This window comes from Magnusiomyces paraingens (assembly GCF_902498895.1).
Source record: "Magnusiomyces paraingens strain CBS 517.90 genome assembly, contig: contig2, whole genome shotgun sequence".
NCBI classification, from domain to species: Eukaryota; Fungi; Ascomycota; class Dipodascomycetes; order Dipodascales; family Dipodascaceae; genus Magnusiomyces; species Magnusiomyces paraingens.
The window spans coordinates 3,801,128-3,827,186 of NW_022474068.1; the positions used below are offsets into that span (position 1 = coordinate 3,801,128).

Sequence of the window (26,059 nt, forward strand, 5' to 3'; positions counted from 1 at the left end):
ATAAATACTCGACGGATAATGGTGCTACCCGTCACGAGAAGAACAAATAAAAAAAAAACTAATCCCTGCCTCCCATTCTCGAATTATCGTCATCATAAAAATACATTATTTCATAATTTCATAATCATCAAGGGTGAATTGGTATAAAATTCCCAATAATACAACTAGGTATATTATAACAATCCCGTTGAATCGTAAATGAAAAACAGCATGCCCGCCGTTTCCGTCCATCTCGAGTTCGTAAGTTGCAACTCGTTAACACTGCTTTTTGCCCAGCATCAAATGCAATACTCCCATATTTTTCCCAATAATTGACTGCAGACTCTTCAGACATGAGCTCATAGATTGCAAGCTTTCCATCCCGAAGATCTTCAACAGATACTTCAACAAGTCCTGCAAACTCCTTGTTCCCCCGGTAAATCTCTCCAGTACGTCGCCACAAACACGCTGGAATAGCCATCGACGTAAAGATTCGATCATAGTCAAGTAACATCCGTTCAAATGCCTCTTCCACAAGTACTAGATCAACGTCCAACAATGACTGTGCAATTGCCCTAAACGCCGGTCGAAACACAGAAAGTGGCTTAAGAATCCGTTGTTTTGATGACTGGTTCATGTAGCTATCCATATACTTTTGAAGCCGCGCGTATCCCCGCGCATAGTTGAAAGGCTGTAACAACCCGGCCTCCACTTTTGCTCGAATAACCTGCTTCAGCCGCTCTTCTGGCGAAACATCAACCGACGGGTCCGCTGCTGTTAAAAAGAATTTATCTCTTGCAGAGTCCGAAATCACCGGTTGATGCGGCTGTGAAGAAGGTATCTGATACTGATTAGAATGTATCGATTGTTGATGTGGTTGTAAATGCCGTTGTTGCAGTTGTAGTTGCTGTTGCTGTTGCTGCTGTCGTGGTTGTGGTTGTGGTTGTGGTTGTGGCTGTGTTTGATAAAGATGATGATGTAGTGGCTGTAGTGATTGTTGTTGTTGATGATGTTGATGATGTTGATGATGTTGGTTCTGTTGGTTCTGTTGGTTCTGTGGATTATTATATTGAACAGACTGTGATGTGTACTGATTAAAGGGAGCCAATTGTTGTGGCTGCTGTTGCTGACTATTATCACCATTAAAGTTTCCATTAAAAGTATTTGAGTTATTACCAAATGGTGCCATTCCAAGCACAGATGTCAGTTTTGTCACATCCGTGTTAGAGCTCTTGCGTGAAATCCCTGGTGAAATGTTGGTCGACCCAGGCGCTGAGTTCCCGAGTGACCCTGGTAGCAAAAAGTCTGAGTTTGCATTAGGGTCTTCAATCATGGCAAGAAAATCGCCCAGCGATGCAAACTCGCTATTGGCGTGCTCCGAGAAAAACAAATTCTGATTAAACTCGGAGGTTTGTGACAAAATACTCTGAGTTCCTAACCAGTCATTTAAAAAGGGTGTTCTACTGAACGACTGACTATTATAGTTGTTGTTGTTGTTGTTATTATTATTGTTATTATTATTGTTATTATTGTTATTATTGATACCATTGTTGTTGACACCATTGTTGTTGACAACATTATTATTGTTATTGTTAGCAAGCCCAGGTGTTGCGGATTGAGAGGCTTGCTTATCCATAGTCAATGACTGAGAAAGCGGATGTGAAAAGTTAGTATTACTCGTCTTGGGCGAGTTGGTTGTCATATGCTGGGTATTCTTCAAGTTGGAAGGAGACGCAGGAGAAGGTGGCGAACCGGAGTAGGATGGATTGTTACTGTGGAATGGTAAATTGTTTTTGGAATCCTGCAATTCGGTAAACGTGAGGCTTTGCGACGTGGACGTTAGCACTAGTGCTGCAGGTTGGTGCACTGACGACGGTAGCGGCTCAGGGCCATTATTGATGTTATTACTTGCCAAAATAGGTGTTGGCGACACTGACTTCCCAGCCTTGCTAGATGCTGATGACCCGGGACCCTCACTAGCCTTTTGGTCTGGGGATGCACTACTAGCTGCCCCAGATTTGCGCTTGGGCTCATCACGACACAGGTGCCCAATATTACGCCGGATGCACCGGGTACAGGGCCGCTCATCGTCACAAGTCATATGGGATCGTCGACAGTACACACACGCGTGATCTACTTTCCTTCGCTTGGGTTTTTTCGAAGTTTGCTGTCGGCCTACTTGTGCTGGTCTGGGAGGGGTTGATTCTTCAGCTGAGGACGCCGAAGGACCCAGTGGTGATGGGTGAGATACTGGATGTGCAAGAATCGCAGCAAGAGACGATGGATTATGGTCGCGGTTGGGAATATTGGTAGTAGCATTGGAGTTTAAGGTTGAGGTTGAGGTTGAGGTTGATGTTGATGTTGATGTTGTTGTTGATGTTGATGTTGATGTTGTTGCTGGTGGTTGTGGTTGTGGTTGTGGTGCTGCTTTTAAGACTTGTGGGGTGGATGCCCCGCTGCCTCGTTTCCTTCCTCGCGGCTTGCCTTTAGAAGGTGGTGCTGTTTTTAGCTGCAAAGGCTTTTTTGCTGAGAGTCCCATCGCTCCAGGCGATGTGAGATCTTTGTGTTTTGATGATGATGATGATGATGATGATGATGATGATGGAGACCCGTGGCCAGGAGATCCAGAATATGTATTCTGATGTCTTATTGGTACTGGTGCTGGTGCTGGTGCTAGTGGTGCGGGGGTGGATGCTGATGTGGAGGAAGAACCTTGCGGGGACATTGCTGCTTGGTTGGCAACAGATGGCAGGGCCGTTTGAGAGCCTGGAGAATGGCCATACGGTGAGTTCAATGGGGGGATAGTTTGAGGCGACACAACCTGGTGCTGTTGTTGTTGCTGATGCTGGTGCTGGGATGCTGGTAGAGACATATTTTCAATGGAGGATGGTTTGTTGGGTTTATATATATTATATATATATGTATAGACAAAAGGATTTAAGGTTTTGGTTGTTGAAAAAAAAAAAAAAAAAAAGAGGGGCTAAGTTAATAGTAGTGATGAGCAGAGTCCCGAAGCCAAAGAAAAGAGCGTGTAAGGTTCCGGTTCTATAAGAAGTCGGGACCGGTGAAAGGAATAGGCAGAGAAAAGACGTGGAGGGCCATTAAAATGGGATTTTTCAAAAAAAAAAAAAAAAAAAAAAAATATTTGGTTTGGTTTGGTGTGAGTGTAAATGTAGTGGTGGTAGTGATGGGGCAGTTTTTGTTTCTAAGTTGGGCGAAAGCAAAAAATTTTGATTTTTTTTTTTTTTTTTTCTTTCTTTTTTTCTTTCTTTCTTCTTGCTAAAAAAAAAAATTCATTCAAAAATTTTTTAAAAGCGGAGATGGAAATTTACAAAAGACACAGTCAGAAAAATACGCAGGTGACTCAATGTACTTAAAGAATCACGTGATAAAAATGTGGGGAAACTCGAATAGTTTCTAACAACCTGAACTTTCAGAACATTGAAAAATTAAATTATAAGGAAATCTCTATAATAAGTAATATATATATATATATATTTTTTTTTTCAAAATATCACAAAAATTATTAATCTTTATCAATTTAGTTTAATTTTTTTTTTTTTTTTATTTTTAATTTTTTTTTTTTCATTTTGGATTAAAAAAAATATGGGTGAATTTTATTTAGATCTGAAGATCTCCTTTTTATCCGTCCATATATATTAAACCTATCAAAGTTTATTTTTATTTAATTTTTTTTAAAAACTTTCAAAAAAATTAATTTAATATTCAGAAAAGAAAAAAAAATAATTATAAACTTTATGAAAACAAAAATGTTAAATATTAATCTGAAAATCTCTATTAACTTATATATATGGCATGTTCATGGTGATTAAATAAAAGAATGCTATAATATCCATACTTTGAGAGTTAAAAAAATTCTTAGGTAAATAAACTATATGAGGTTTTTATTTGTTTTAATATTTTTTTTTTTTTTGGTGGAGGAAAAAAGATAATAACTATATGGAAAAATAAAACTAATCCAAAATATTTTTTTTATGATTCCTCAGATAATTAAACAATTATAGATGACGGTTTTTTTAAAAGAATTTCATATATTTAAAAAATGTGTGTCTATTTATATATATAATTGATTTTTTTTTTTTTTTTTCAGGAGAAAACAATAAGATCAGAGAGAAAAAAAAAATTGATTTTTGTTCAATATAGATATTGTTGGTGCTAAAAAAAACATATATATTGAACTAAATATAAAACATAAGTTTGTAAACTATTGTAAAATTACCAAAAAAAAAGTAATTTATAAGTTTCCTTAACGTTGAGATAGCATTTAGAATATATATTTATTTAATTTTATGCTGAAATTATAAAATCAAATACCTATTTTATATTAACGTTAAGAAAACATATAAATTATCTTTTTTTCCGTTATTTTGCAAGGGTCTTCAGTTAATAGAGATTCCGCAAGGGTTAGGGCTAATAAATTATCTTTTTTTCCGTTATTTTGCAAGGGTCTTCAGTTAATAGAGATTCCGCAAGGGTTAGGGCTAATAAATTATCTTTTTTTCCGTTATTTTGCAAGGGTCTTCAGTTAATAGAGATTCCGCAAGGGTTAGGGCTAATAAATTGTCTTTTTTTCCTTATTTTGCAAGGGTCTTCAGTTAATAGAGATTACGCAAGGGTTAGGGCTAATGAAAGTTGATGTAAACTCTTCAGCACAGGCTATTATTATTTTTTTTTATTTTTTTATAAAATGCAATTATAATTACTTAAAACCCTATTTCAATATGGGCTTATCACCATTAATACCAATAAAAAAAACCATAAATTTTTAAACCTTGTCAAATTCCTGCTATAATTCATTACGAAGATTAAGTATATATATATATAGTTAATAAAAAAACTACACTGTTGGAAATATTAATCTAATAAATCAAAAATCTGTAGCAATTGCAAATGTTAAGAGAAACTGGTCGCAATGGTCGATAAAAATCGGATGTTGCAGGGAGCCAAGAAGTATTACCAGTTGTACTTGAAGTAGCAGCAGCTGTGCGGATTAGAATTTCCTATAGAGGAGCAGCTGCACGCGTTCAATCAAATACTATTGATGCTGTTGAAATGCGAAATGCTGCAAAAAAGAGCAAGTTGAAGATCACTAAATGTTGTCAGTAACAATGGCGCTTGAAATTCGCACTAGGACGTCAACCTTAAAATTTATTAGCGAATAAATTAAGCATTAACCATTTACGGGTTATACATATGATATATAAAAATAAAGATTTATTTATTAGATCGAACAAATCTCTTAACTACATCATCACCAGAATTGTCGTACTTGCGCTTGGAATGGAAGGGTATGGGGGTTATATGGATAGAGCAGAGAGGATCTGAGAGACCGCCGCTAATATTTTTGCAGGTACACCCCCTGATGTTATTTAAGGCTCTCCTTTGACTATTAGTACTAGACGATGATATATCATATGACACTTGATGAGTTTTTTGAAATTCAGTGTTACTGAAATTATTGCAAACTCCAACACTATCATAAATCATATTTTCGTTTTTGTTTTTTTCTCTCCTGCGGTTATTTTCATTTTCTAACATCGATGGTGATCTTATTCCAATCACAATAACTTGACTGTTTTCAAGCTGAGTCACTAAATATTTTCCATTTTTCGACTTGTAAACTGGGGGTTTAATCTTCAAAAAACTGTTATTAATATTAATATGAGGACCTTCTTTAAGCAGTTGAAAGACCTTGTCTTTAGGGACGTTAATCATCAAAGGCAAAATCACATATTGATTTTCAAATGTATCATTAATTTTGCCATTTACGTTCCAAGCCGGTGGCATCATTAAGCTATAACTGCATCCGTATTGATTTTGATTAGCTCGAACAATGCTGAATGGGCCAATCAATTCCAGTTTCATGTTATTAACAAGTGATAAATCTGCCTGATATTTGGCCTTATCTAAATCGCTATCAAAATGTTGATTGACAGGTAGTGCAACAAATACCAAAGAGTTTTCTGGAAAGAAAGAAGAGACTTTGAACTCATTCTGTAAGCCTTTTGTATACTCAGAATGAGTATGTCTGTTAAAACAATTCGTCAATTCTTTAGCCAACTCCAAGCCAGCTTTTTTATTTTTTTTAGTTAAATCACAAGTATACTCGTTTAGTACAACTTTTGGAGTTAATGTGGATTTTTTAATATTTATAGCATTTTGCTTAACAACCAACTGTTCAAGGAGTTTGAAACTGAATGATAAAGGGAAAATGTTGTTTTCATGGCTGCGAATGAGTTTAAGGAATTCGTTGCATCGTTCTGCAAGATGAAAGGAAATTAAAGGGTGAAATGATTCTTTTGGTACACGCTTAATTCCTTTTTTCTTAAGCCAAGTTTCTGAATCTTTTGTCTCCAAACAAAGTAGGCCATCATCCCAAGAAAGATGTATTGGACGTAATTGTTTTCCAATTTTCTTAATTGCTTCCAAAATTCTTTCAATAATATTTTCATTATTTGTGTTTAATAGAACTGGTATGCCAATAATGTATTGAGTAAAACGGCACATAATAGTCAAGCAAATTTCAGTTTCAAAAGAATTTAACGTGATTTTAAATATGTGAGGTTGCGCAAATGGGTAAAAAATTAAATGTTCTACTTGTTTATTGCAAAACAAAGTAGGAAGATATTTTTCTTTAATTTGACAATTTTCACAATAGGGTATATACCAATCTAAGTCTTCATTTAACTCAGGCCAATGAAACCATTTTAATATTTCTTTTGTAAGCTCTTCTCTTTGTGTGTGAAGATGCTTCATTTCTTCAAATTGTTTTAAAAGAAATCTTTTTAAAGCATAATCTTTTTGGGGAATTAAAATAAGTCCATACTTATTGATTTTAATGGTATCATTGCCGCTCACCATTCGAAATTTTTTAGAAGATTTTTGTACTTTACTAATGGTTGTTTTTAAAACTTTGTCATCAAAAAAGTTAGATATAGGAACATTGATATACTCCACGTTGGTATTATTAGAAGAGGTTGTAGTTGGACTTGGAAAACTTGGACTTTCAGAAATTGGCTTTGGTGAATTAAGTTTGGTTGATGGGACAAGTTCTTTTTTAACAGAATATGATTGTTGTTGGGTATTGGTATTGTTTGATTTTTCAATGTCTAGGGAACCAGAAAGAGCAGTCATGCAATCGCCTTGAGTTTTGTTTTGGCTTTCGGCATCACTAGTCAAATCAATGATAATATGGTCAATGGGAGATTCAGTAATTTGACAATGTAGATCAACATTATTTTTGGTACTTATTCTGTCAGTAACTTGAGGTATAGAATAAACAGGACTTTCAACCGAAGGTTTATCAATGTATACAGTAGTATCTTCAATGGTACGTTCAACCACCGTTGTTATTTCATCATGAGGAGGTGGTGATGGAGTAGTGAATATAAAAGGTACTGATGGAAGTCTGCATTGTTGTGGTGGCGACAGTGCTTGTAATTGTGCCTGGTGGGAATCTTCAAGTTCCATGGTTATAGAGTTTGTTATCACTAATTCTTGTTGCTTGTCATATAAATTAGAAATATTATTAATTGGTCTTGTTGCCAGTTTGTCAAATACTGGACGATATAAGGCTGGCGCAGTAACAAAGTTTCCCATTTTAATGTTTTGTGCACTCAGCTTTTGGTCAGAACCAAAAATTAATGTGAGCGCCCATAATTCGAAAAGGGTTCGTAAAGTTGGTAGTTTTTCCACAAGTTTATGCACAAATTCATCCGATAAGTCAATGTCAGGGTCTCGTTGTTGTGTATAAAAATTAAGCATAAGATACAAACAATCGCACATTTTAAGCGAAAGTGGGCGCATGGCACGATAACAATCTGCTGTGGAAATAATCTCGGCAACATTTAAATTTGTGGTTGATGGTGAGTTTTTAGCATGTTGTATCATTTCTTCTAGTGTAGCAGTAGCTTGTGCCCACCCAAATGCTACTGAGGCTGTTGAAATGTGAAAAACAGAAAACAGAGTAAGTTGGAGATCATTTAAAGAAACTGGAAGAAGCACTGCTTGAAACTTATACAGAGCTGATAAATTGGTATGATTTGAGACATGGGATCTTATTGCAGTGTACATGTCTTGGGGTCCAAAACTTGGGAATGCATCAGCTGCCGCATTTACAAGAATCTCTTCAATTGCCCATCGAGGGTCTTTTACAAAATCTAGAGTATCAAGAAGTGCAGTAAATCTTTCACTAGAAATTTGCCACTGATTTTGTGTAAACATTTTATGGTGGCAAGAATAAAAAAATTAAAATAAAAATAAGAATTAAATAAGAATTAAATAAGAATTAAATAAGAATTAAAAAAAAAAAAAAAAAACCTTATAAAATTACTGAAAGATGAGCCTCATAAACTTGTTAAGAACTTTTTTTAATTGACACAACTATATTTTAAGTTAAATCTTTTACCAAACTCTACAATTTTTCAACTCTTGATATATTATAAAACGCTTGGAATGGGAATTAGATTAACAGAGTCGGATACTTGCGCTTAAAATGCAGCATTTCTTGCAGAAGAATACTGTGAACACTGTTTCAGCTCTTGAAACTTTTTTAAAAAAAAATAGGTGTCGAGTTCTCGGTATAATATGAATTTAATAATGATAGTGATAAATAATAAAAGTGATTTATTGATTAATAAGTAATAGTCTATATATGATTAGTATCCCGGGACCATCAGCCTAGATCATTTCTCTTACCTTTGATCTTAAGAATACTTTGTTATCTCTTCAGTATCCTATTCTTGTGTAATGCTGATGGTTGTGGTGATGCTTCTAGGTTTGTGGTTATATTTCCACCTGGCCAATGTAACCCTAACCACTCAGGTCACGGGGCCCAGAGGCCCCCCGTGACAATAGGTATTATTGTTAAACGGTGTATATATATTATATATATTATGCTTTTTCCGGAATGTAGTCTTTTTGTGTTACTAATAGATTATTTATTATTACTAATGAATATCACCCGATTTATTATTTTGTACTTATTTTTTTTTATTTTTTATTTTTTTTTTTTGTTTCCCTTTTCTTCTACCTCTATTCCAGCCCAGTCCCCGATCAAAGCCATCCCACCAAAGTCCTTTTTGGCCAACTTTTCTGTCCAAGGATTCCCGAACTTTTCTTTTAATCTTTTACCTTTATTTTTTTTCTTTCTTTTCCCTCTTCTTTTTTATATTTTAAATATATATATATAAAAGACCAATAATTAAATTCTATCCTCTTTAAGATACCCATCTTATCCATATAATATACATATATATATATATATATATATATATATATATACAATGATACGCTTTATGCTAACGAAACCTCTGATACCCCGTCCTACTACGGGACTCTTGCCTCGTACCACAAATCATTTCTTTACTAGACCATCCCGAAGTACCTTTCAGTTCCGTCTGGCTTCTTCAGTTCCTCCAAAGCAACAACCTCCAAGAATTACCCGTGAACAATATGAAGAGATCTCGTCCAGGATCCGCGACGAGCGCACGCGCAAGGGTGTCCGGACAGCCGGCTATTATACCGCCAGTGTTATTGTTCTTTTCCTTACTCTTTCTTACGCCGCAGTTCCTCTCTACCGTATTGTATGCCAACAATCTGGGTTTTCTGGTGCACCTGTGAGTGCAGACAAGAACTTTTCTCCAGAAAAACTCATTCCAGTTGATTACAAACGACGTATTCGAGTGTCCTTCTCTGGCAATACATCTACTACCATGCCATGGACTTTCACACCTCAGCAACGCGAAGTTCGTGTTCTTCCTGGTGAGACCGCTCTTGCCTTCTACAAAGCCCGCAACCCTACTGATCAGGACATTATCGGCATGGCTACCTACTCTGTGGTCCCTGAAAAGGCTGCTCCATATTTCAACAAGATTCAGTGTTTCTGCTTTGAGGAACAAAAGCTTGCACCTGGAGAGGAGGTTGATATGCCTGTTTTCTTCTTTATTGATCCAGATATCGTCTCTGATCCCCTTATGCGTAACGTCGATGACATTATTCTCAACTATACTTTCTTCAAGGCTCGTTATGATGAGGAAGGTGTGCTTATCCCTCTTCCCGGTGACAAAAGAGTTGGTGCGATAATCACCGAGTCTTATTCTGCTCCTGAGCCAAAAGAAAAACCTAAGGAGAATCCTCAGCCTATGGTCTAATTTATTTCTTTTTTTTTATGTTTATAAATATTAAATAGGGAAACAAGAAACCCCCAAATGTACATATGGATGTGATATTAATGTTTTTTTTTTTTTAATTTTTATTCTCTTTTTTTTTTTACACACTTAGAGGGGGCCGGCCCGTGCGCACACTCTTGATTGTTGATGGGATCACTGTTTCTTCATCATTTTCATCGTCATCCCATTCTAAAATGATAGTAGGTGTCACTATAGTCTCATTTTCATGTTTCCCCAGCTCGTTCGTTTGCAAAGATAACACCGGTTTGCCTGAATCCTCCTTTGTGGTTGTTGTTTGATCATGCAAAGTGATTCGTCTAGTTAATTTTCCCTGTGCATTGCTCACCACTTGAACTGGTCCATGTTCAGGCTGCTCAGCTTCATCTTTGCTTTGAGTCTCGGCCACTTTTCGTTCTCGTCGAACTTGTGATGCTTCTAAATCCTCTAGTGCGGCTCTCAGACTAGAATGAAACGCGTCTGAGTCCAGGTTCATTTCCAGTCCATTTACACTTTCTGCATCTGAGTCAGTGCCATTGTCTCCATGCTCCTGCATAGATACAAGTCCCACGGGTGGGGTATTGAGTCTTGGAGGTTCCTCGGGTCTTGATGTCCATCCAACAGGCGGACTAGGTGGTGGGGAAATGAAAAACAGGTGTGGAGCCTCGGGAGGGTGTAAGTGTGCATCAGGAGAAGAGTAGAGAGGTGTGTTTGTATAGTAATATGACTTGATGTGTAGGTTATGTTTGTTGCTATAATCTGAAAGAGTTGAACGGGCTGTCTGGGCTTCTGTGGGTGATTGAAGAACGACTAAGATCCGGCCAAAAGACTTGAGTGGTGCCCAGTGTACGACTGGAACATGATGTGCGATAAGAGCTTGTAGCTTGTCTGTTGTGCATGTTGGCGAATCAAGCGAAGAGATAGATCCTGGTTGAGGAAAGTCTTCGCGGTCAAGGCCTGTAATGACGAGTGTATTTGTTGGTTGAGTGGCAGTCATTTATTTTGTAAAAAAAAAATGGTTGATTTATAAATATTGTTGTTGAATATTGAATAGAAATTAGAAAGTGAAGATATGGAACATTTATATTATATTATAATATTTTATTTTTCTTTTTAGTATTTTAGTAGAATATTATAAAAACAAAAAAAAAATGTATTAAATAGAGGGATATATAATCTTTTAAATAGACTTTAGAAAAAAAAAAAATATCTCTCAGGATAAAAACCTTCCACAAGACCCCAAAAATATTATTTATTTATCAGTGGAGGCTGTGCAATATTAATTACACACATGCTAAGCAAAAAAAAAAAAAAAAAAAAAAAAAATCTCCCATTTTATAAAATCATCATTATTATTATCATAATTATGAATAATTATAATTATTATCATTATCATCATCATCATCACCACGAGGCTCTTGGCCTTCTGAAAACAACCGCAAACAAATAAATAAATAAATAAATAAATAAATAAATAAATAAATAAATAAAAATTCCCGTATGCCTAAGACCGCAGTTTTGACTTGCCATTTCTTTTTTTTTTGCTTATTAATGCCGACAACGACAACAATTATTACCGAAATACGTCTTGCCACCAACCCGTTGAACTGCTCCGCCGCCGCCACCACCACCGCCAGCAATAATCCTCGGGTCGGTGTCTATTTGGGGCGATCACCGTGATGCGGTAGAGTTTGCCAGCCGTTTCTTGTTTTTTTTTTTTTTTTTTTTTTTTTTTTTTTGAAATGTTTAAACAAACATTTAAGTCCGCCCACTTGTTTTTTGGCGTTTTAATAATAATAATAAAAAAATTTTCATTACTTATTTTTTTTGTTCAAAGTATACAAAATATATTTGGTCTAGCCTTTTATATAAATTATATATTATCATTATCCCATAGTTATAACTTATAATCTCTTGATTGAAAAAAAGAAAAATGGTCGATGATCTGATACCGATCAATTCAAATACTTTAAAAGACCCTGCGGTTGTGCTCCGGCGATGGGTCGGACAGCGCGTTCACCCAATCTACATAGCCAAAACCGTCGAAACTCTTGCTTCTGCAACAAATTCATCCACCGATTGGGAACGCGTTCAAGACCATTTCATTGCAGCCCTAAGATCGGAAAATCCTCCAACTACCTACTGCGCCAATGCTGCCAGAGCTGTTCTTCAAATGCTGGAACGTAAAAATATCCCCATGACCGATACCTTTATCGAATACTATGCCGAAATCGTCGCCATGCCTTCCTCCATCGGTGCTACCCAGGCCCTGTTAGGAACCTCTTCTACATCTACAGCCATTATCTCCTACCCAGCAAACCGATCTGGATCTGCTTTCGCTCTTATCGAAGAGTCTCCAGATGTCATTTCCGCAGAGGGTTGCACAGGATTTCGCACCTGGGAAGCCGCACTTGCTTTATCTCACCACATTCTCGAGTCGACATCTGAAAAATACAGCACAATTATCGAGCTCGGCGCTGGAACCGGGCTTGTGGGTCTCATTGCCTCCACACACTATGCACCTCAAATAGTTATGCTGACTGATGGCGACGAAAACGTGGTCAATGTACTTAACGAAACGCTGACCCGCAATGCTCAAACTTTGTTGGTCCCTCGAGGAGTTAGTACTGCGGATGCAGCTTGTGTTTTCTGGGGAAACTCAAGTCATCTCGACCTCCTCTTTAATAAGACCAAAATGGCTCAATCTGGTCGTACTTTGATCCTTGCAGCAGATGTCACATACGACCCTTCGGCGGCTTCAGCTCTCGTTGACACTCTCGCGAAAATGATTAACAATTACGGTAAAAACACTACTGACGTTTTGCTCTCGGCAACAATCAGATCAAAGGAAACCTTCGACACTTTTGCAGCAGAGTGTAACTCCCATAAGCTTAGAATGACAGAAATCCGCAGGTTTGATCCTCCAGCTGAGTCACAATATTACTTCATACCACCATCTTCCCCACCAATCTGCATTTACAGTCTCAGATACATGTAAGTCTAAAAAAAAAAAAAAAAAAAAAAGTTTCTTAAATGTACATTGTATATATTTATATATACACATCGTCGTCGTCTTATTATCTCCGGCGACTGCCAACCTTGCGGGCTGGCCCAGGATGATTATTAGACTGCGACGATGATGAACCAGAAGATGATCCGGAAGATGAAACAGCGTTACGTTCGGCTTGCACAGCAGCACGCACCATGGGCATTTCCTCAGTTGCAGCATCTTTTACTTCCACATCGTCCATCACCCGTCGGTTCACAAGTGCATCCACAGTTGCTTGCTTCACTTGTTTCAGCAATGGTTCCTTCTCCTTGCCTACAAACGGCAGTAATTGATGTCGATATGACTGCACACTCTCATGCACTACATTGTCCGTCAATTGCTCCAAAAACTCCAATTGCTTCTGTAGCACGTTCTGGCCACGAGTCGACGCCAGAGGTGGAATCACACCACCTCCAGCAAGACCGGTTCCAGGCACACCAGCAATAGCTGCAGCGACAGTCGAATTGTTCTTCTTCTCGTCACTGCTAGCACTCCCGCTATCGTCAGACTCGCCCTCCGAAATAATCGGACCCAATTGGTTAATCGCAACAAACGAAGTCACCATCAGATTGTGCAGAATCGCAATAGCCTGGTATGGTAATAACCCAAACCAGCGCATGACGGGTAAGTATGAGTAAACTGTAGACAGCGGCCGTGTCACAATAAAGATTTCCAACACCATACACAACAGACCGATAAACACACGCCACGCATGGCCGGTCTTGGGGTATCCAATAGTATACATGACCACAATGGATCCAAAGGTTCCCAGGTAAAATGTTGTCATGGACGATTTCAGTCCAAGCACAAGAAACTCCAGCATTGTCTGTGCAGTCAAACTACCATCACGATCTTTGCCTACAGAGTCCATAAGCACATCAAACCTCTTGGACCATGCCACAGCCTGTGGTCCAAACCTTTCGTAGCCAAACTTGGTCACCTGGTTGTTAAGCATCTCGTAAGCTGCCTTGATTTGAATAAACTGCGCCTCAATCTGTTCTGAGCTCCACGTTAAGTAGTCGTCGGCTTTATTGGCTTTGCGGGAAAACAATCCTTGGATTCGCATGCCTGCTGTAGCGCGGCCATTCTTAGCTGAGGCTGCAGAAGCAGCAGCAGCCACCTTGTCTGGATGGTATTTGAGTGAAAGTTTGCGGAACGTAGACCGCAGATCTTGACCGGAAAGGTCTGCAGCGTCGTCAACTGAAATCTCGAGCACCTTATACAGAGACGCCTCGCGACTCTGGGGACTCTTAGGATCCAGTACTACCGAGTAATATGCATCTACCACAGAAAAAAGTAGATACGCACAGATAATGGTTGAGTAGATGCGCCGACGGTCGCGGCGAAACCGCGCGCTGTTGCGTAGGGGCTTGGGCTCACCCACTGGTGTCATAACGCGATACCACAGCGTCTGCGCAAAACCTGTCAGCAGGTTAGGCAGAATAAACCAACCGAAGAAGTTTAGGACTCCAAACATTGTTGGTATAATGAGTGGTGGGAAGATGAAATTTTGCTGGTAAGGAAGGGTTGGTGGTGATGATGTAGAATGAGAAAAGAGAAGTTGCCAGCACAAGCAAAAAACTTTTTCCTTTTTTTGGGGGTGCGCCAAATTTTAGATTTTCTTGTGTATAATTTTTGTTCATCACCACCACTGTACTTATTCCAAACCAACTTAACTTACACATAATGGACTCAGCTACCGCCCATTTCACAGACCTCGATGCCAATGTCTGGTCTACAGAGGAACCGCCTGAATCACTGCCTACTGTTGCCACTTCTTCGAAAACTCCGCCATCTGTCGCAGACACCAGCAATGACGACGTCACCGTAACACATGTGTCCTATTCAGTCGATCTTAGCACAGCCAGCGATGGCAACAATAGCCCCCCTCAAGCTGCGCCAGCTCCAGGTCTCAACATTTTACCGGAGTCTATCTATGAACACGATTCAGATTCCCACGAAAAGGTGTTTGACGAGATTCTTCCTTTGTATACAAGTGAACCCCTCAGTGCCTCAGGAACACAGCATGAAGCTGAAAAGCAGACAAAGCAAGAGGCTCAGCCTGATGAGAAACCAAGTGTTGAAACAACTCCAGCCAATTCAGAGGAGGCTTCTGACTTGCAATTGAAGTCGTCTGAAGACATATCTCAAAGCAAGAAGCAAAGCCTTCAAGAAGATGCCGCCTTAAAACAATTTGAGCCACAGCCATATGAGGTTAGTGATATTGACTTTGATGACTATGAGGAAGCGTACCAGCAACCACCGGATGAGGACGAATTTAATGAAAATTCTCAGAATTCAGCTTATGGAGACGAGTTTAAAGAGGCTGTTCAGCAGCCAGTTCAGGAAGATGAGTTTAAGGAGGTCGTTCAGTCGGATAAAGAAGCTAGCCATTCGGCTCATGAAAATGATAAAGAGACTACTCAATCAGATAATCAAAATCAATCGAAAGAAATTGATTACCCCGTTCATGTGGATGACTCAAAAGTGACTCTTCAAAATACTCACAATGATGGTCTTGAGACTGACCAGCAAACTCACAAAGATGACTCTGAAGATATTTCCCAGTCAGCCCAGAAAGAAGAATCTACTTTTGACTCTAGAGAAACAACACCAACAGTAACACATGATGACGACATTGAAGAACCTGTTCAAACTACTCATCAACAAGAATCTGAGGAGGCTCCCCATCCAGAACATGAAGATGATGATTTTGACAACTTTGAAGAAGCCGGCAACTCAACTTACAAAGACACACCAAAAGACATTTCTCATGATGGTGAGTTTGGTGACTTTGACGACTTTGAAGAGGCTTCGCCGCAACCTGAACACGCAAGTAATGACTTTGACGACGATTTTGGCGATTTTGATGACTTTGATAGCTTCGACGCAGGTCCACAGTCAGAACCAATTCATACCTCTTTACCCATCGCTCCTTCTATTCCCTGTCTTAGCGAAACAGACTTTTCCAACTCAGCACATCTTCAAGCTTCCATCGAAAGTATTATTGGTGCAAAGTCTGGAAATGGATTTGTTTACACATTAACCAGTGCCGCCAACACCCAAATCACAGTTGCAGAGTTGAAGCCATCTACAGACCCAGATTATGACGATGATGAATCTGAATCTCAAGAAGCTCTAACAAGATCTCAAAGTGACATTAGCGGAGAAAGCATACCAAAGCAACAGGAGACCCAACAGCAAGCAGAGACCCAAACAAATATCCCGGCAACAAACGCATATACGCCGTTATCGTACTTTACTGTCCGCTCAAAGTCTCTATGGGACCAGCTAGCAGCTGCTCCTTCACCAACAGCCACTGCACCGGCTGTCACAGATTGGCGACGAAGTGCAATTAGACGCCACTTTTTCGTATCTCTTGGAGTTCCTGTGGACCTTGATGAAGTAATGCCGCAACATGGTAAGCAGAAGCGTTTAATTCTGCCCACAGAGTTCAAAGAGAACAAAAGCCAGACAACAGACAAGGACAGTAAGAAAACTACGGCAGAAACTGAACCGGATACACCTAAACAGAGCGCAAGTGCACATGAAGACGACAAGAAGGTTGCTTCATGGGCTCGACTAGCAGCAGTTAGCGACATTGCAATCGAAAATATGACAGCAGACGAGGTCAGCGAGTACGTCCGCAACCTGACGCTGGCAATTGATGCAGCGCGCATGATGCAAAGCCAATGTGTAACGCGGCGCGATGATGCACTCAAAGACAAGGCAACGTTTGAAAAGGTCATTGAGAGTTATGTCGTGTACACACAACGGTTTGGTAAAAACGGTGGAACAGCATCTGGTGCCGCTGCAGTGGCTGCTTCAAACAACTCTAAAAGCACGGCCGGCCCGGGCGATACCGGCGGAAGTAAAGTCCCAGGCTTTCATAAGCGCAATACGTCAAAGCTAGCACGCGCCAATAGCTTTTTGCGTCGTAAAAAGACAGATAGCTGAGTACATGTATATAACATGGTTAATTTATTTCTTTTGCATTTATTTTTTTTGTTTACTATTTACTATTCAAACACGCAAACTTGGAATTTCACCCAAAATCACTGTGCCATCGGAAGACGCAGAGGCAATGATGGGCTCAGCAGGTGAGAAACAAACATCAGTGACAGCTCCCTGATGACCAGGCAATTTGTTTAACAGCTGGCCTGAACGTGCTTCCCATATAGCCACAGTGTGGTCGCCGCCGCCAGCCGCAATATGGGTTCCACGCATACCATCGCGGCCTATGGGGAATGTTGACCATGCAGCACGCATCAATCGGCTTTCAATTCCCGCTGGTGCACCATCCAACACCCGTCCTGCGCGTGGACTTGGCGTGGCAAGTGTAGTATAATAACCTGTAGAACCTGGTGCTGCAGCCATAGGAGATCCAGGCACAAATGGACGAATATTCCATGTGCGAACTGTAGAGTCCATGCTATTTGAAAGCAGAGTTTCGTTATCAGGCGACACGCTCAGCGACGTCACCGAGTTTGTATGGCCAGCAAGTGTAAGCACAGGCTTATCAAAGCTATTAGACTCGCCTCCAAGTGTACGTGGATCCCAAACGCTAATGGCATCATCGATACCTGCTGAAAAAAGAAGTGACCCGTCATTGTTGGTAGCAACTGCTAGAATTGGTAGATTGGATGCTGCTGGGTTGCGTGCTTGAAATGGTCGAGGCCGAATAGTGTACACTGGGAACCGGTCACGTGGATCGAACACGGCGACGATGCCTGCGTCAGTGCCTGCAATAATTAATTCAGTGCCACGGCGCACTGTGTCGAGTGAGTTAACCATTCCCGAGTCTGGACTGGCAGGGTCCGTGACCACCAAGTGTTTGCGCACGCGTGCACCTGTGTATACGTCGGTTGTGGCTACAGTATGGTCTGCTGAAGCCGAAAAAAGTTGTGAACCGTCGCGCGACCATGCAATATCGAGCACAGCACGTTTATGACCAGAGAGAGTAAGAAGGTGAGCATTGTCTTCGTACGTTTTCCAAATGACTGTAAAGCATCTTGTTAGTAAAGAAAAAAAAATTGGCGCGCTTAATACGTACAAATATCACGTTGAATACCACTTGAAGCTATGTAGTCTCCAGTTGGATCAAATTTCACTGCTAAAACAGGGCCCTAAATGTGTCAAAATGTTGTCTTTTTATATTTGTTATATATACTTACTTCATGCCCACTAAGTTGGACGGTAGGCGCGTTGAGTCTTGTTAATCTTTCATTTTGTTGCTATTCTTTAAGATTAGCATAAATTCTAAACCACTATATATTTTCTATATTCACACATACCGTCTGAATTAAAGCGTTGGAAGAAGATTCTGGTCCTGATGTTCGGGCACGTTTGACTAACGACATTGTTTGACTGTTTTAAAGAATAATGGTATCTGGCGTTGAGATTTCGGATAATTTTTTTTTGGAGGTTTGAAAAAAAAAAAAAAAAAAAAAAAAGGCCTGCACGGCTTATAGTGCTTTGGATTTCAAACCTAACCCACCCTTGTGGGGGGGAGAGAGATGAGGTCAATGAGCTAAAGATTATTACGGATTTGAGACAAGGTAAATGTAGTTGCTTTCTTTTTCTGTTTCCCTTTCTTAATAATTTTTTCTTTAATTCATCTAGGTTTTTTTTTTAAAGGATGCTCACTGTTTTTCAAAAAAGCGACAAACTCCAGATTAAAAGAAGGCGTCTGGGTCCTGGTCCATCGTCACCCATTGAGAGTTCACTTGCTGACTCCCATTCAGATTCTGAGCCTGAAGACGATAACCAAGAATGGGAAAAAGTGAACTTGGGGTTTAACTGTCAGTCTATGAACAGTATTAAAATTGCAGATTATGAAGGTCTTAATGAGTTTGATGGTCAAGAACAGTTAAGAGAAGTACCATTATTTACACAAGGTACTGCTGCAGAATGGTATGATTCCATGGTTGGCGCTCATATATCGAATCCAATGGATTCCAAAGTCTCAGAAATGGCTGGTTCTTTGAAAAAGACTTATGAAAATACAAAAGCTCCTGAAATTAAAAATACTACAGTGCATAAACTGGTAACTAAGTCCCGAAACCAAAATATTAAGCCGCCCCAAAACAAACTAGGGGATGTGAGCCGCTATGAATTCAAAAAAAAATTCAATGAAAAAAAAAAGTCGCTTATTCAATCTGAAATAATTCAACCAGTTGTCATTAATGAGATTTCACCAAAAATAATGACAAATCCAGATCCTGCATTTTTGCTAATATAATTAAAGGAAGGCCTTGACTATTCTTTTTTTTTTAATGATTGTCTTTTTTTTTCAAATATTCAAAATTAGTTTTCGTAAAAATATAACTTCATTAATAATATATGTACAATCAAATTAATCTTTATTTAATGGTTATTGGAAATTGGAGTTTAATTCCATCTCAAGTCCGGTTATACTCTTCTTCATCTACTGATTGTTCAATTGGGGTGTAAAACTCCCGTCCAAATTTCTGTTCAACAATGTAAAAACACAAGCTGGTATCAATCAGTCGGTAAGCGGTTGAAAGTTTACCCAACATATCATTCATCTGAGAATATTTGAGCATGTATATGGGGTTTCTAATAGTAGAAAGCTCAACAATTTCAATGGGTTTCAACGAAATAGTATTCTCGAAAACATACTGTCCTAGAGTATATTTATCATTGGGATTGTCGAGTCTAAGGTGCAAAAACTTTGGCTGAATATCTTCAGAGTAAATGCAATCATTTTTAATTCTCTGTATGAATGTATATGTTTTTTCGGTAGAAAACTCTGCAAAATGTTCGGGAATCATGTGCTTAGAGTTAGAGGGCTTAAAGGATATTAAGCCCAAAAATTGGGCATATGCAAACTGGCCATTTTCATAGTCGTGCTTCAAACGAACAAAGTTAGTACGTGAATTAGAAAGATCTTCTGTGACATCAGTCTCGGGATAAGGATCATAAACCGCACTCAATTCAAGGTTCTTAAACTCAAAGTTTTTGTAGTACTCATAGAAAACGTTTTTGCTGTTAAGTTTTTTGTCAAATTTTTGCAAAAACGCCGTCAAAACGCTTTCCATTTCGGTACCTTTGTTCGTGTCACCAATATAGAGACTTTCAAGAGTATAAGAGTTTTTTTCAACATTGTGGTCTCCAAAGTCACAAATCAAGTTAGAATTTCTCTCCAACTGTTTTGTAATTTTTTCCTCGAAAAAGATATTGGAAATAGAAATTGTAGGGTAATACCCTTTACTGAATTTCTGTCTAAGATTAATTAAAGTTTTCCTTAATGGATAATCCCAGTACTGATTTGGAGCCCCCAGGCTTTTAATGCTTTGGGCAATATGCAACATTTGATGGAGCTCAAGAGTCAAATTTTTATAAACTTTCGACGGCTCACCAATCAGAGAATAGCTTTCCGTTTTATCCCTTGAGTAAGGCGCAGTGTTGAGAAAATAAGCCTGATTGAGATTCGTCAAAGCGTCTTTAATGTAATCTAATTGAATATCTGGAAAGTTTGTCTTAACCCAGGAATCAAGTTGTATATCCAGAGAAGGGGTATATAAAACTGTTTGTGCAGGTATCTCGAGTGATGAAGTTTTAGTGTTTGAAGAGCTTCGTTCAGAACTATTGCAAATTTCGTCAGCACTTTCGTAGCCTTTTATGGCGCCCTCAATAAAAACTTGCTCAAGCTTTCTAACAAGTTTTTTGGCTGATAATTGAAGTCCCTCAACCATGGAATAACTGAAAGATTGTGAGGATGTTACTTTTATAAACATTAAAAGTTCAGTGAAAACCTCAATTACCGGCTTTTCAAGAGAGCTGTAAAAAATGATTGGTAAATAAAGGTCAATCGCTCGACGAGGACGTAATTCAGAGTAAGGCAAATTTCCTTGTGTTTCTAGCATCACTCTAGGAGAATAAGAAGGTCCAATCCATTTTGAAGGAAGGGAACTAAAACCTTCAAAAAGTTCTTTAAACATCTTCAAATCATTGGCCTTAAGAGCAAAAGTGTTGTTCTTTTCGGTTGTCTGCAAAAGTGATTTTTCAATTGTCGAAAAAACATGTCGATATAAAACATCCATTGTGTCTAGAGGGAATGAATGTTCAAGAATTATAGATTTAAGATCAAAAAAAGCAGACCAATTTTTGATTCCGTGTTTGTTTAAAACACGCTTGGAAATCTTTCTCTTTTCCGAATCAGTATTTAATTCTTCCCTTTTTTCGACAAAATCTTCAAGGTGAAGGTAAGCATGCATTTTGGCTTTGTGAAGATACAAATTGTCTCGTATTGCTGGATTATAGTTTTCGGGGCGATTAGTAAACGAAGTGAAGGCATTGTATCCATTAATTTCGAATTGATTAGTCAAGCAAAAATGACAAGGAAATTTACCACTGGGCTTGTTAAAACAAAGGCATCTGTTAATGATAGAAGCATCTCCAACCACCGCAACTAAATGACAAAAAACTCTTTCAGTTACAGTGTTGTTTTCAGAGTCCTTGTAAGTAACATCAAAGCCGTCAGAACTTGCCGCTTTAAAATCTTCAATTATTGGTCGCAGAAACGAATTAATATCAAAAGGGACTGAACTTTTAGATTTCATCTTGGTGCATGGAAAGCAGCAAAGGTTAACTGTATTATGTGGTTTTGTTCTTTCGTCTTCTGGTAAAGCTAAATTGATGGCCTGAAGTACCATAAATTCTCCAGAAACGTTGGGAAGCTTCATCTTGGTAATTTGCAATAAAATTGGAAACTCATATTCCTCCTCAAAAAACCTAATTCAATTGTTAATTCAAATAATAAAAGTTGAGGAAATAACGAAAAATACCCACATTTTATTGCCAGTCTCATTTTCAGTCGTTCTAGGGATTTTCACAAGTGTCTTGTATAATTCTCCAGTATAAAATGAGTTGTACTCATCTTTTGAGGTGTTTCCCAAAATAAATGTTTTAGACATTACTTTCCGTAGAGAAGTTTTTTGAAATGCCAGTCTAATATCTTCACGAATTGAAAAATACCAAAAGTAACACTTATCGCTGAATGAAGAGTCGCAGTGTGGACAATGCGGTTTAGTAACTTGAGGTTCAATCCATTTTTTAGTATATTCCAATTTCGGGTTGTATGTAAACGCTGTACACCGGTTTGGACAAAAAAATATTTTGCGATAAAGCGATCCCTGATAAAAAGGGAGACCATAAAGTTCTTGCATTGACAAAGTGTGTGCAGCAATCAAGTCTCTCAAGTCTCTCAATAAAGTTTCAAAAAGATCCGTAGCTTGTTGCCCATAATGATGGCTTGCCCTTTCAAGAGCTTCCTTGAAACTTAAATTTTTGTTCTTTTGTTTGCTGAGATACTCTGCAAGTGATAAAGTGTAAGATTGAAAAGTCTCTCCCTTATGTTTTGAAGAGCATCCTTGATTATGATAGGTCTCTAAAAATTCACAAATTTCCTCAAACCGTTGCTTGATTGCATCATTCGCTTGCTGTGAAACTTCATAAAGAGGGTCATCTGAAGCTAAAACAGCATGCTGGCGTAAATTATCTAACTCATTAAAACGAACATGGAGTAGCTGGCGAAACTTGATATGAATAGCCATAGCTTCTTGTTGTTTCTGAAAATGCTTTTCAGCTTGTGTAAGTGGTTTTGTAGGTGGAGTTACTCTATCTGACTCATCAGAATCATCAAAATCATCAGAATCAAGACGAGATTCCGAATCATTATAATAATCAAGCTTTTCCAAAATAGCAGTTGGTAGTCGAAACGGGGTATCTGGGAGCTTTAGCGAATCATTAAAGGAATTGAGAAGAGGTTCTTTCGGGCCTAAAAAGTTAGAAAGAATAGTTAGAGCACCAAGTAATAAAAACTTACCAAATCCAATGTACCCAATGAATTCTTCACCCTTCATTATAACATCTTCGGGCTCAGTATCGTAGTCATTATCTTTAAATTCTTCATCCAAAGGCTCAGTCATTGAAACACCTGGAATGGTTTGTGGCATTGACAAAAATTCTTCGTTTACTAAAAATTCTTCACTCCATCTGTCCAGTGTTGAAATCAAAGACTGCCACATGTCATTTAAAGTCATTTCTCGTATTCTGTGTATATCTTGTTCTGGTAGTATTAAAAATTCCTCCATCTTGAGAAGCTCCTGATTAAATTCATATCTCCTTTCGCATTCAGAAATAAATGACAATACCAAAATTGAATCAAAGGTTTTAGTTGTAATTTGGTTGGGGTTTATTTGATTGGGCCGGTTTGAAAGGCATTGCGTTTGGTAGTAGTAAATTGTGTGGTGAAGAGCACCTATGGCTCGTTCATGAATTGATGACGTTGTCTCTTGATTGTTGCTTAAAGCTAGGGTATTATTGGCAGCAGCATTGTGATAAATTTCCATTAAAGAAGCAACTCTAGAATAGACTTCATCTTTTAAAAACCCTTGAAACTTCTCATTAATTGCTTGTTCTGAGGGTGTATGATGGGACAGAACGGGATGGGATCTTACCGCCAGACTAAAACAGGGTCGAATATTAAAGGCGTTGGTTAACAACTCAGTTATCAAAGTAATATGTTGACCATATAAAAGAGACTTAGGATCTTCCCCCGTTTGCAAAGACTTCTCCATTGTAAACCAATGATGCACTCGTTGTTAACGACGATACGTAGAAAAGAAAGAATATGGGAAGGAGTAGTAAAAAAAAATTGTATCCCTTTATTTAGTTGTCGCTATAGGTTAGAACGAAAATGGTTTCGTGACTATTAAAACAAAGATGTTTTCTTTAGCAAAGTATTTTTCTTAAACAAAGGACCTAATCCATTTGAAGCAGCATCGTAGAAACAATTATTTGAAAGGTTTGGCGAACAATTTTGTGGAGATTTTGTAAAAGGAATTTTAATTAATATCAGCCATTTGAAAAATAGTCCTATCAACTGTATTATGTACACTTCTTTCGACAATTTTAGTTAAATCAGACTCTGACCTGAGACTTCTGCATCATTGATTAGTCAAAATAATTAATTACGTAATTTACTTAGACGTTTTGGATGGATCTAAATTTTGTACGAATATAGGTGGTTAAAAATACAGAGGTTTTAAAGATTCCAAAGGGGTTAGGGTCTGTTCTGATTAATGAAAAATGGAGTACAAATCTCTGTACAGTATTTTCAGCAAATTGAATATATATATTCAATCATATTCATTTAAAATCTTTTTTTTTTTTCAACAACCCTTTTTTTGTTAATTATGACGCATTTTTTTTTTTGAAAAATGATTTCTTAACTCAAATAAAATAAATATTTAAATTGAGAGGAGTTATTGTGTTATAAAACAAGCTGTGTTGATAACCCTCAACATTCATTGATTTAAAAGATATTGTGAAAACAAAAGGAAATATAGTAAAAGCAAAAAAAAAAAAATAAATAAAATTGATTCCTATCTTATCTATTTCATAAAATTGAAATAAAAATAAATAAATAAATAAACATTTATTGTATCAAAATTTTAAATTTTTCAATTTAAAAATAAATTGAAACTTGTCCCTAGTATGAGTAATGATATAAGAAAACATTCTGGTTTATATTTTTTTTGGAAGTTTGTATTTGATCATAGGATGACTTGGGTTATGTCTAGTTTTTGATGGTGATGCTTCGCATTTTTCACATAAATCAAAGTTATCGCAAACTGTACAATTGTAGCGTTCACCTATAATTGGACTTATATGACAATAATCACAGGATATGTGGGAATGAACAGAGCGGTTTTGCCCAAAAACAATTTCCCAAGCTCCAGGGTTATAATACATTTTGTGCAAATTTTGCGGGATGATTTCATCGCGATGCGATTTTACTAGAAAAAACCCATGTTTTCGTAAATGATCGTTTTGCATGTTATTGGCACTAGCAAAACATTGCAAACATAAATCATAACTCATGCATGAACTGCAATGATACCAATTTCCAAAGAAAATTTCTTTGCATCCATCGCATATACATCCGTATTGGCTGTATGGATCAATATTTCTAGCAATTTCGTTGTATTCTGGAGGTTTCAAATTGTTATTCATTGTCGTAGCTAAGTTTTTATCTTTCAGATAAGTTTCAACTGACTTCAAAAGTTCTGGAGATGAAAATATTTGATTTTTTATAAATTTGATTTGTTCTGGTGTTAAGGGAGGCCTCAGGGAACTCTCGCTCTGAACGACATTAACTCGGTTATCAGCAGATCTTTCAGAATTTCCGCTCTGAACGACATTAACTCGGTTATCGAAAGGTCTTTGATACATTATAGGTAACTGAAAAAAGGCGTTTAGTGAATGAATAAAAATTTTGAAATAAGTTTTGTTAAGTCAAATGAATGGTTTTCTTCTTAATTAAAATATACAGATAAATATATCGATAAATCTGACATGTGTGATTATTTACTTAGATATGTATTGATTACTAATCTTTTGTTTAGAAAATACACTGGTGAAAAGTGGGATTCTACCTTTAAGAGGCACAGTGATATCTAGTCAAGTGGTTTGTGTTCATAGTTTTTCTGAACAGTGTTGGTGACTGTTCAGAAACTGAGAGCTTCATATTAAACTAAAAATTCAAAAATACCAGGTTAGAGTAGAAAAAAAAACTCCAAAGTTTTTTCTGTTTTCTGTTGTTTAGTTTTTCATTTGTAATGAGTGCCATTGAATGGCTGTGTCCTTTCACTACTGCTTCTCTATTCAATTATAATAGCTAAACTCCTACAGAAATACAGGCACATTGCAATGGTCAGGATACTCCTTTTATGTCTTGAAAACAATAGAAATTTTGTTGGAACCACTTCTAAATGAATTTTTTTTGTTTTGTTTTGTTTTAATTAATACCGCTTAG

At 37.7% G+C, this 26,059-nt stretch overlaps 10 protein-coding genes across 10 annotated transcripts; 4 read left to right on the plus strand and 6 right to left on the minus strand.

The window, feature by feature from the left end:
- Window positions 1–127: 127 nt before the first annotated feature.
- On the minus strand, window positions 128–2,851 carry SAPINGB_P002936 (uncharacterized protein; the record flags this gene model as incomplete). Its single annotated transcript, XM_031997654.1, has 1 exon — window positions 128–2,851. One exon carries the CDS (start codon window positions 2,849–2,851, stop codon window positions 128–130), a length of 2,724 nt encoding a protein of 907 aa, XP_031853545.1.
- A 2,363-nt stretch (window positions 2,852–5,214) lies between these two features.
- SAPINGB_P002937 (uncharacterized protein) lies at window positions 5,215–8,223 on the minus strand (the record flags this gene model as incomplete). Its single annotated transcript, XM_031997655.1, has 1 exon — window positions 5,215–8,223. One exon carries the CDS (start codon window positions 8,221–8,223, stop codon window positions 5,215–5,217), a length of 3,009 nt encoding a protein of 1,002 aa, XP_031853546.1.
- Window positions 8,224–9,296: 1,073 nt separating this feature from the next.
- Window positions 9,297–10,151, plus strand: SAPINGB_P002938 (uncharacterized protein; the record flags this gene model as incomplete). Its single annotated transcript, XM_031997656.1, has 1 exon — window positions 9,297–10,151. The coding sequence occupies one exon, from the start codon at window positions 9,297–9,299 to the stop codon at window positions 10,149–10,151; it is 855 nt and encodes a 284-aa protein (XP_031853547.1).
- Window positions 10,152–10,269: 118 nt separating this feature from the next.
- On the minus strand, window positions 10,270–11,163 carry SAPINGB_P002939 (uncharacterized protein; the record flags this gene model as incomplete). The annotated part of the gene is made up of 1 exon (XM_031997657.1): window positions 10,270–11,163. The coding sequence occupies one exon, from the start codon at window positions 11,161–11,163 to the stop codon at window positions 10,270–10,272; it is 894 nt and encodes a 297-aa protein (XP_031853548.1).
- Window positions 11,164–12,099: 936 nt separating this feature from the next.
- On the plus strand, window positions 12,100–13,164 carry SAPINGB_P002940 (uncharacterized protein; the record flags this gene model as incomplete). The annotated part of the gene is made up of 1 exon (XM_031997658.1): window positions 12,100–13,164. One exon carries the CDS (start codon window positions 12,100–12,102, stop codon window positions 13,162–13,164), a length of 1,065 nt encoding a protein of 354 aa, XP_031853549.1.
- A 79-nt stretch (window positions 13,165–13,243) lies between these two features.
- On the minus strand, window positions 13,244–14,692 carry SAPINGB_P002941 (uncharacterized protein; the record flags this gene model as incomplete). The annotated part of the gene is made up of 1 exon (XM_031997659.1): window positions 13,244–14,692. One exon carries the CDS (start codon window positions 14,690–14,692, stop codon window positions 13,244–13,246), a length of 1,449 nt encoding a protein of 482 aa, XP_031853550.1.
- Window positions 14,693–14,901: 209 nt separating this feature from the next.
- On the plus strand, window positions 14,902–17,172 carry SAPINGB_P002942 (uncharacterized protein; the record flags this gene model as incomplete). Its single annotated transcript, XM_031997660.1, has 1 exon — window positions 14,902–17,172. One exon carries the CDS (start codon window positions 14,902–14,904, stop codon window positions 17,170–17,172), a length of 2,271 nt encoding a protein of 756 aa, XP_031853551.1.
- A 66-nt stretch (window positions 17,173–17,238) lies between these two features.
- On the minus strand, window positions 17,239–18,575 carry SAPINGB_P002943 (uncharacterized protein; the record flags this gene model as incomplete). The annotated part of the gene is made up of 4 exons (XM_031997661.1): window positions 17,239–18,215; window positions 18,269–18,341; window positions 18,390–18,449; window positions 18,510–18,575. The coding sequence occupies 4 exons, from the start codon at window positions 18,573–18,575 to the stop codon at window positions 17,239–17,241; spliced, it is 1,176 nt and encodes a 391-aa protein (XP_031853552.1).
- A 278-nt stretch (window positions 18,576–18,853) lies between these two features.
- SAPINGB_P002944 (uncharacterized protein) lies at window positions 18,854–19,534 on the plus strand (the record flags this gene model as incomplete). The annotated part of the gene is made up of 2 exons (XM_031997662.1): window positions 18,854–19,261; window positions 19,526–19,534. The coding sequence occupies 2 exons, from the start codon at window positions 18,854–18,856 to the stop codon at window positions 19,532–19,534; spliced, it is 417 nt and encodes a 138-aa protein (XP_031853553.1).
- An 82-nt stretch (window positions 19,535–19,616) lies between these two features.
- SAPINGB_P002945 (uncharacterized protein) lies at window positions 19,617–23,282 on the minus strand (the record flags this gene model as incomplete). Its single annotated transcript, XM_031997663.1, has 3 exons — window positions 19,617–21,972; window positions 22,030–23,017; window positions 23,066–23,282. 3 exons carry the CDS (start codon window positions 23,280–23,282, stop codon window positions 19,617–19,619), a joined length of 3,561 nt encoding a protein of 1,186 aa, XP_031853554.1.
- Window positions 23,283–26,059: the final 2,777 nt, after the last annotated feature.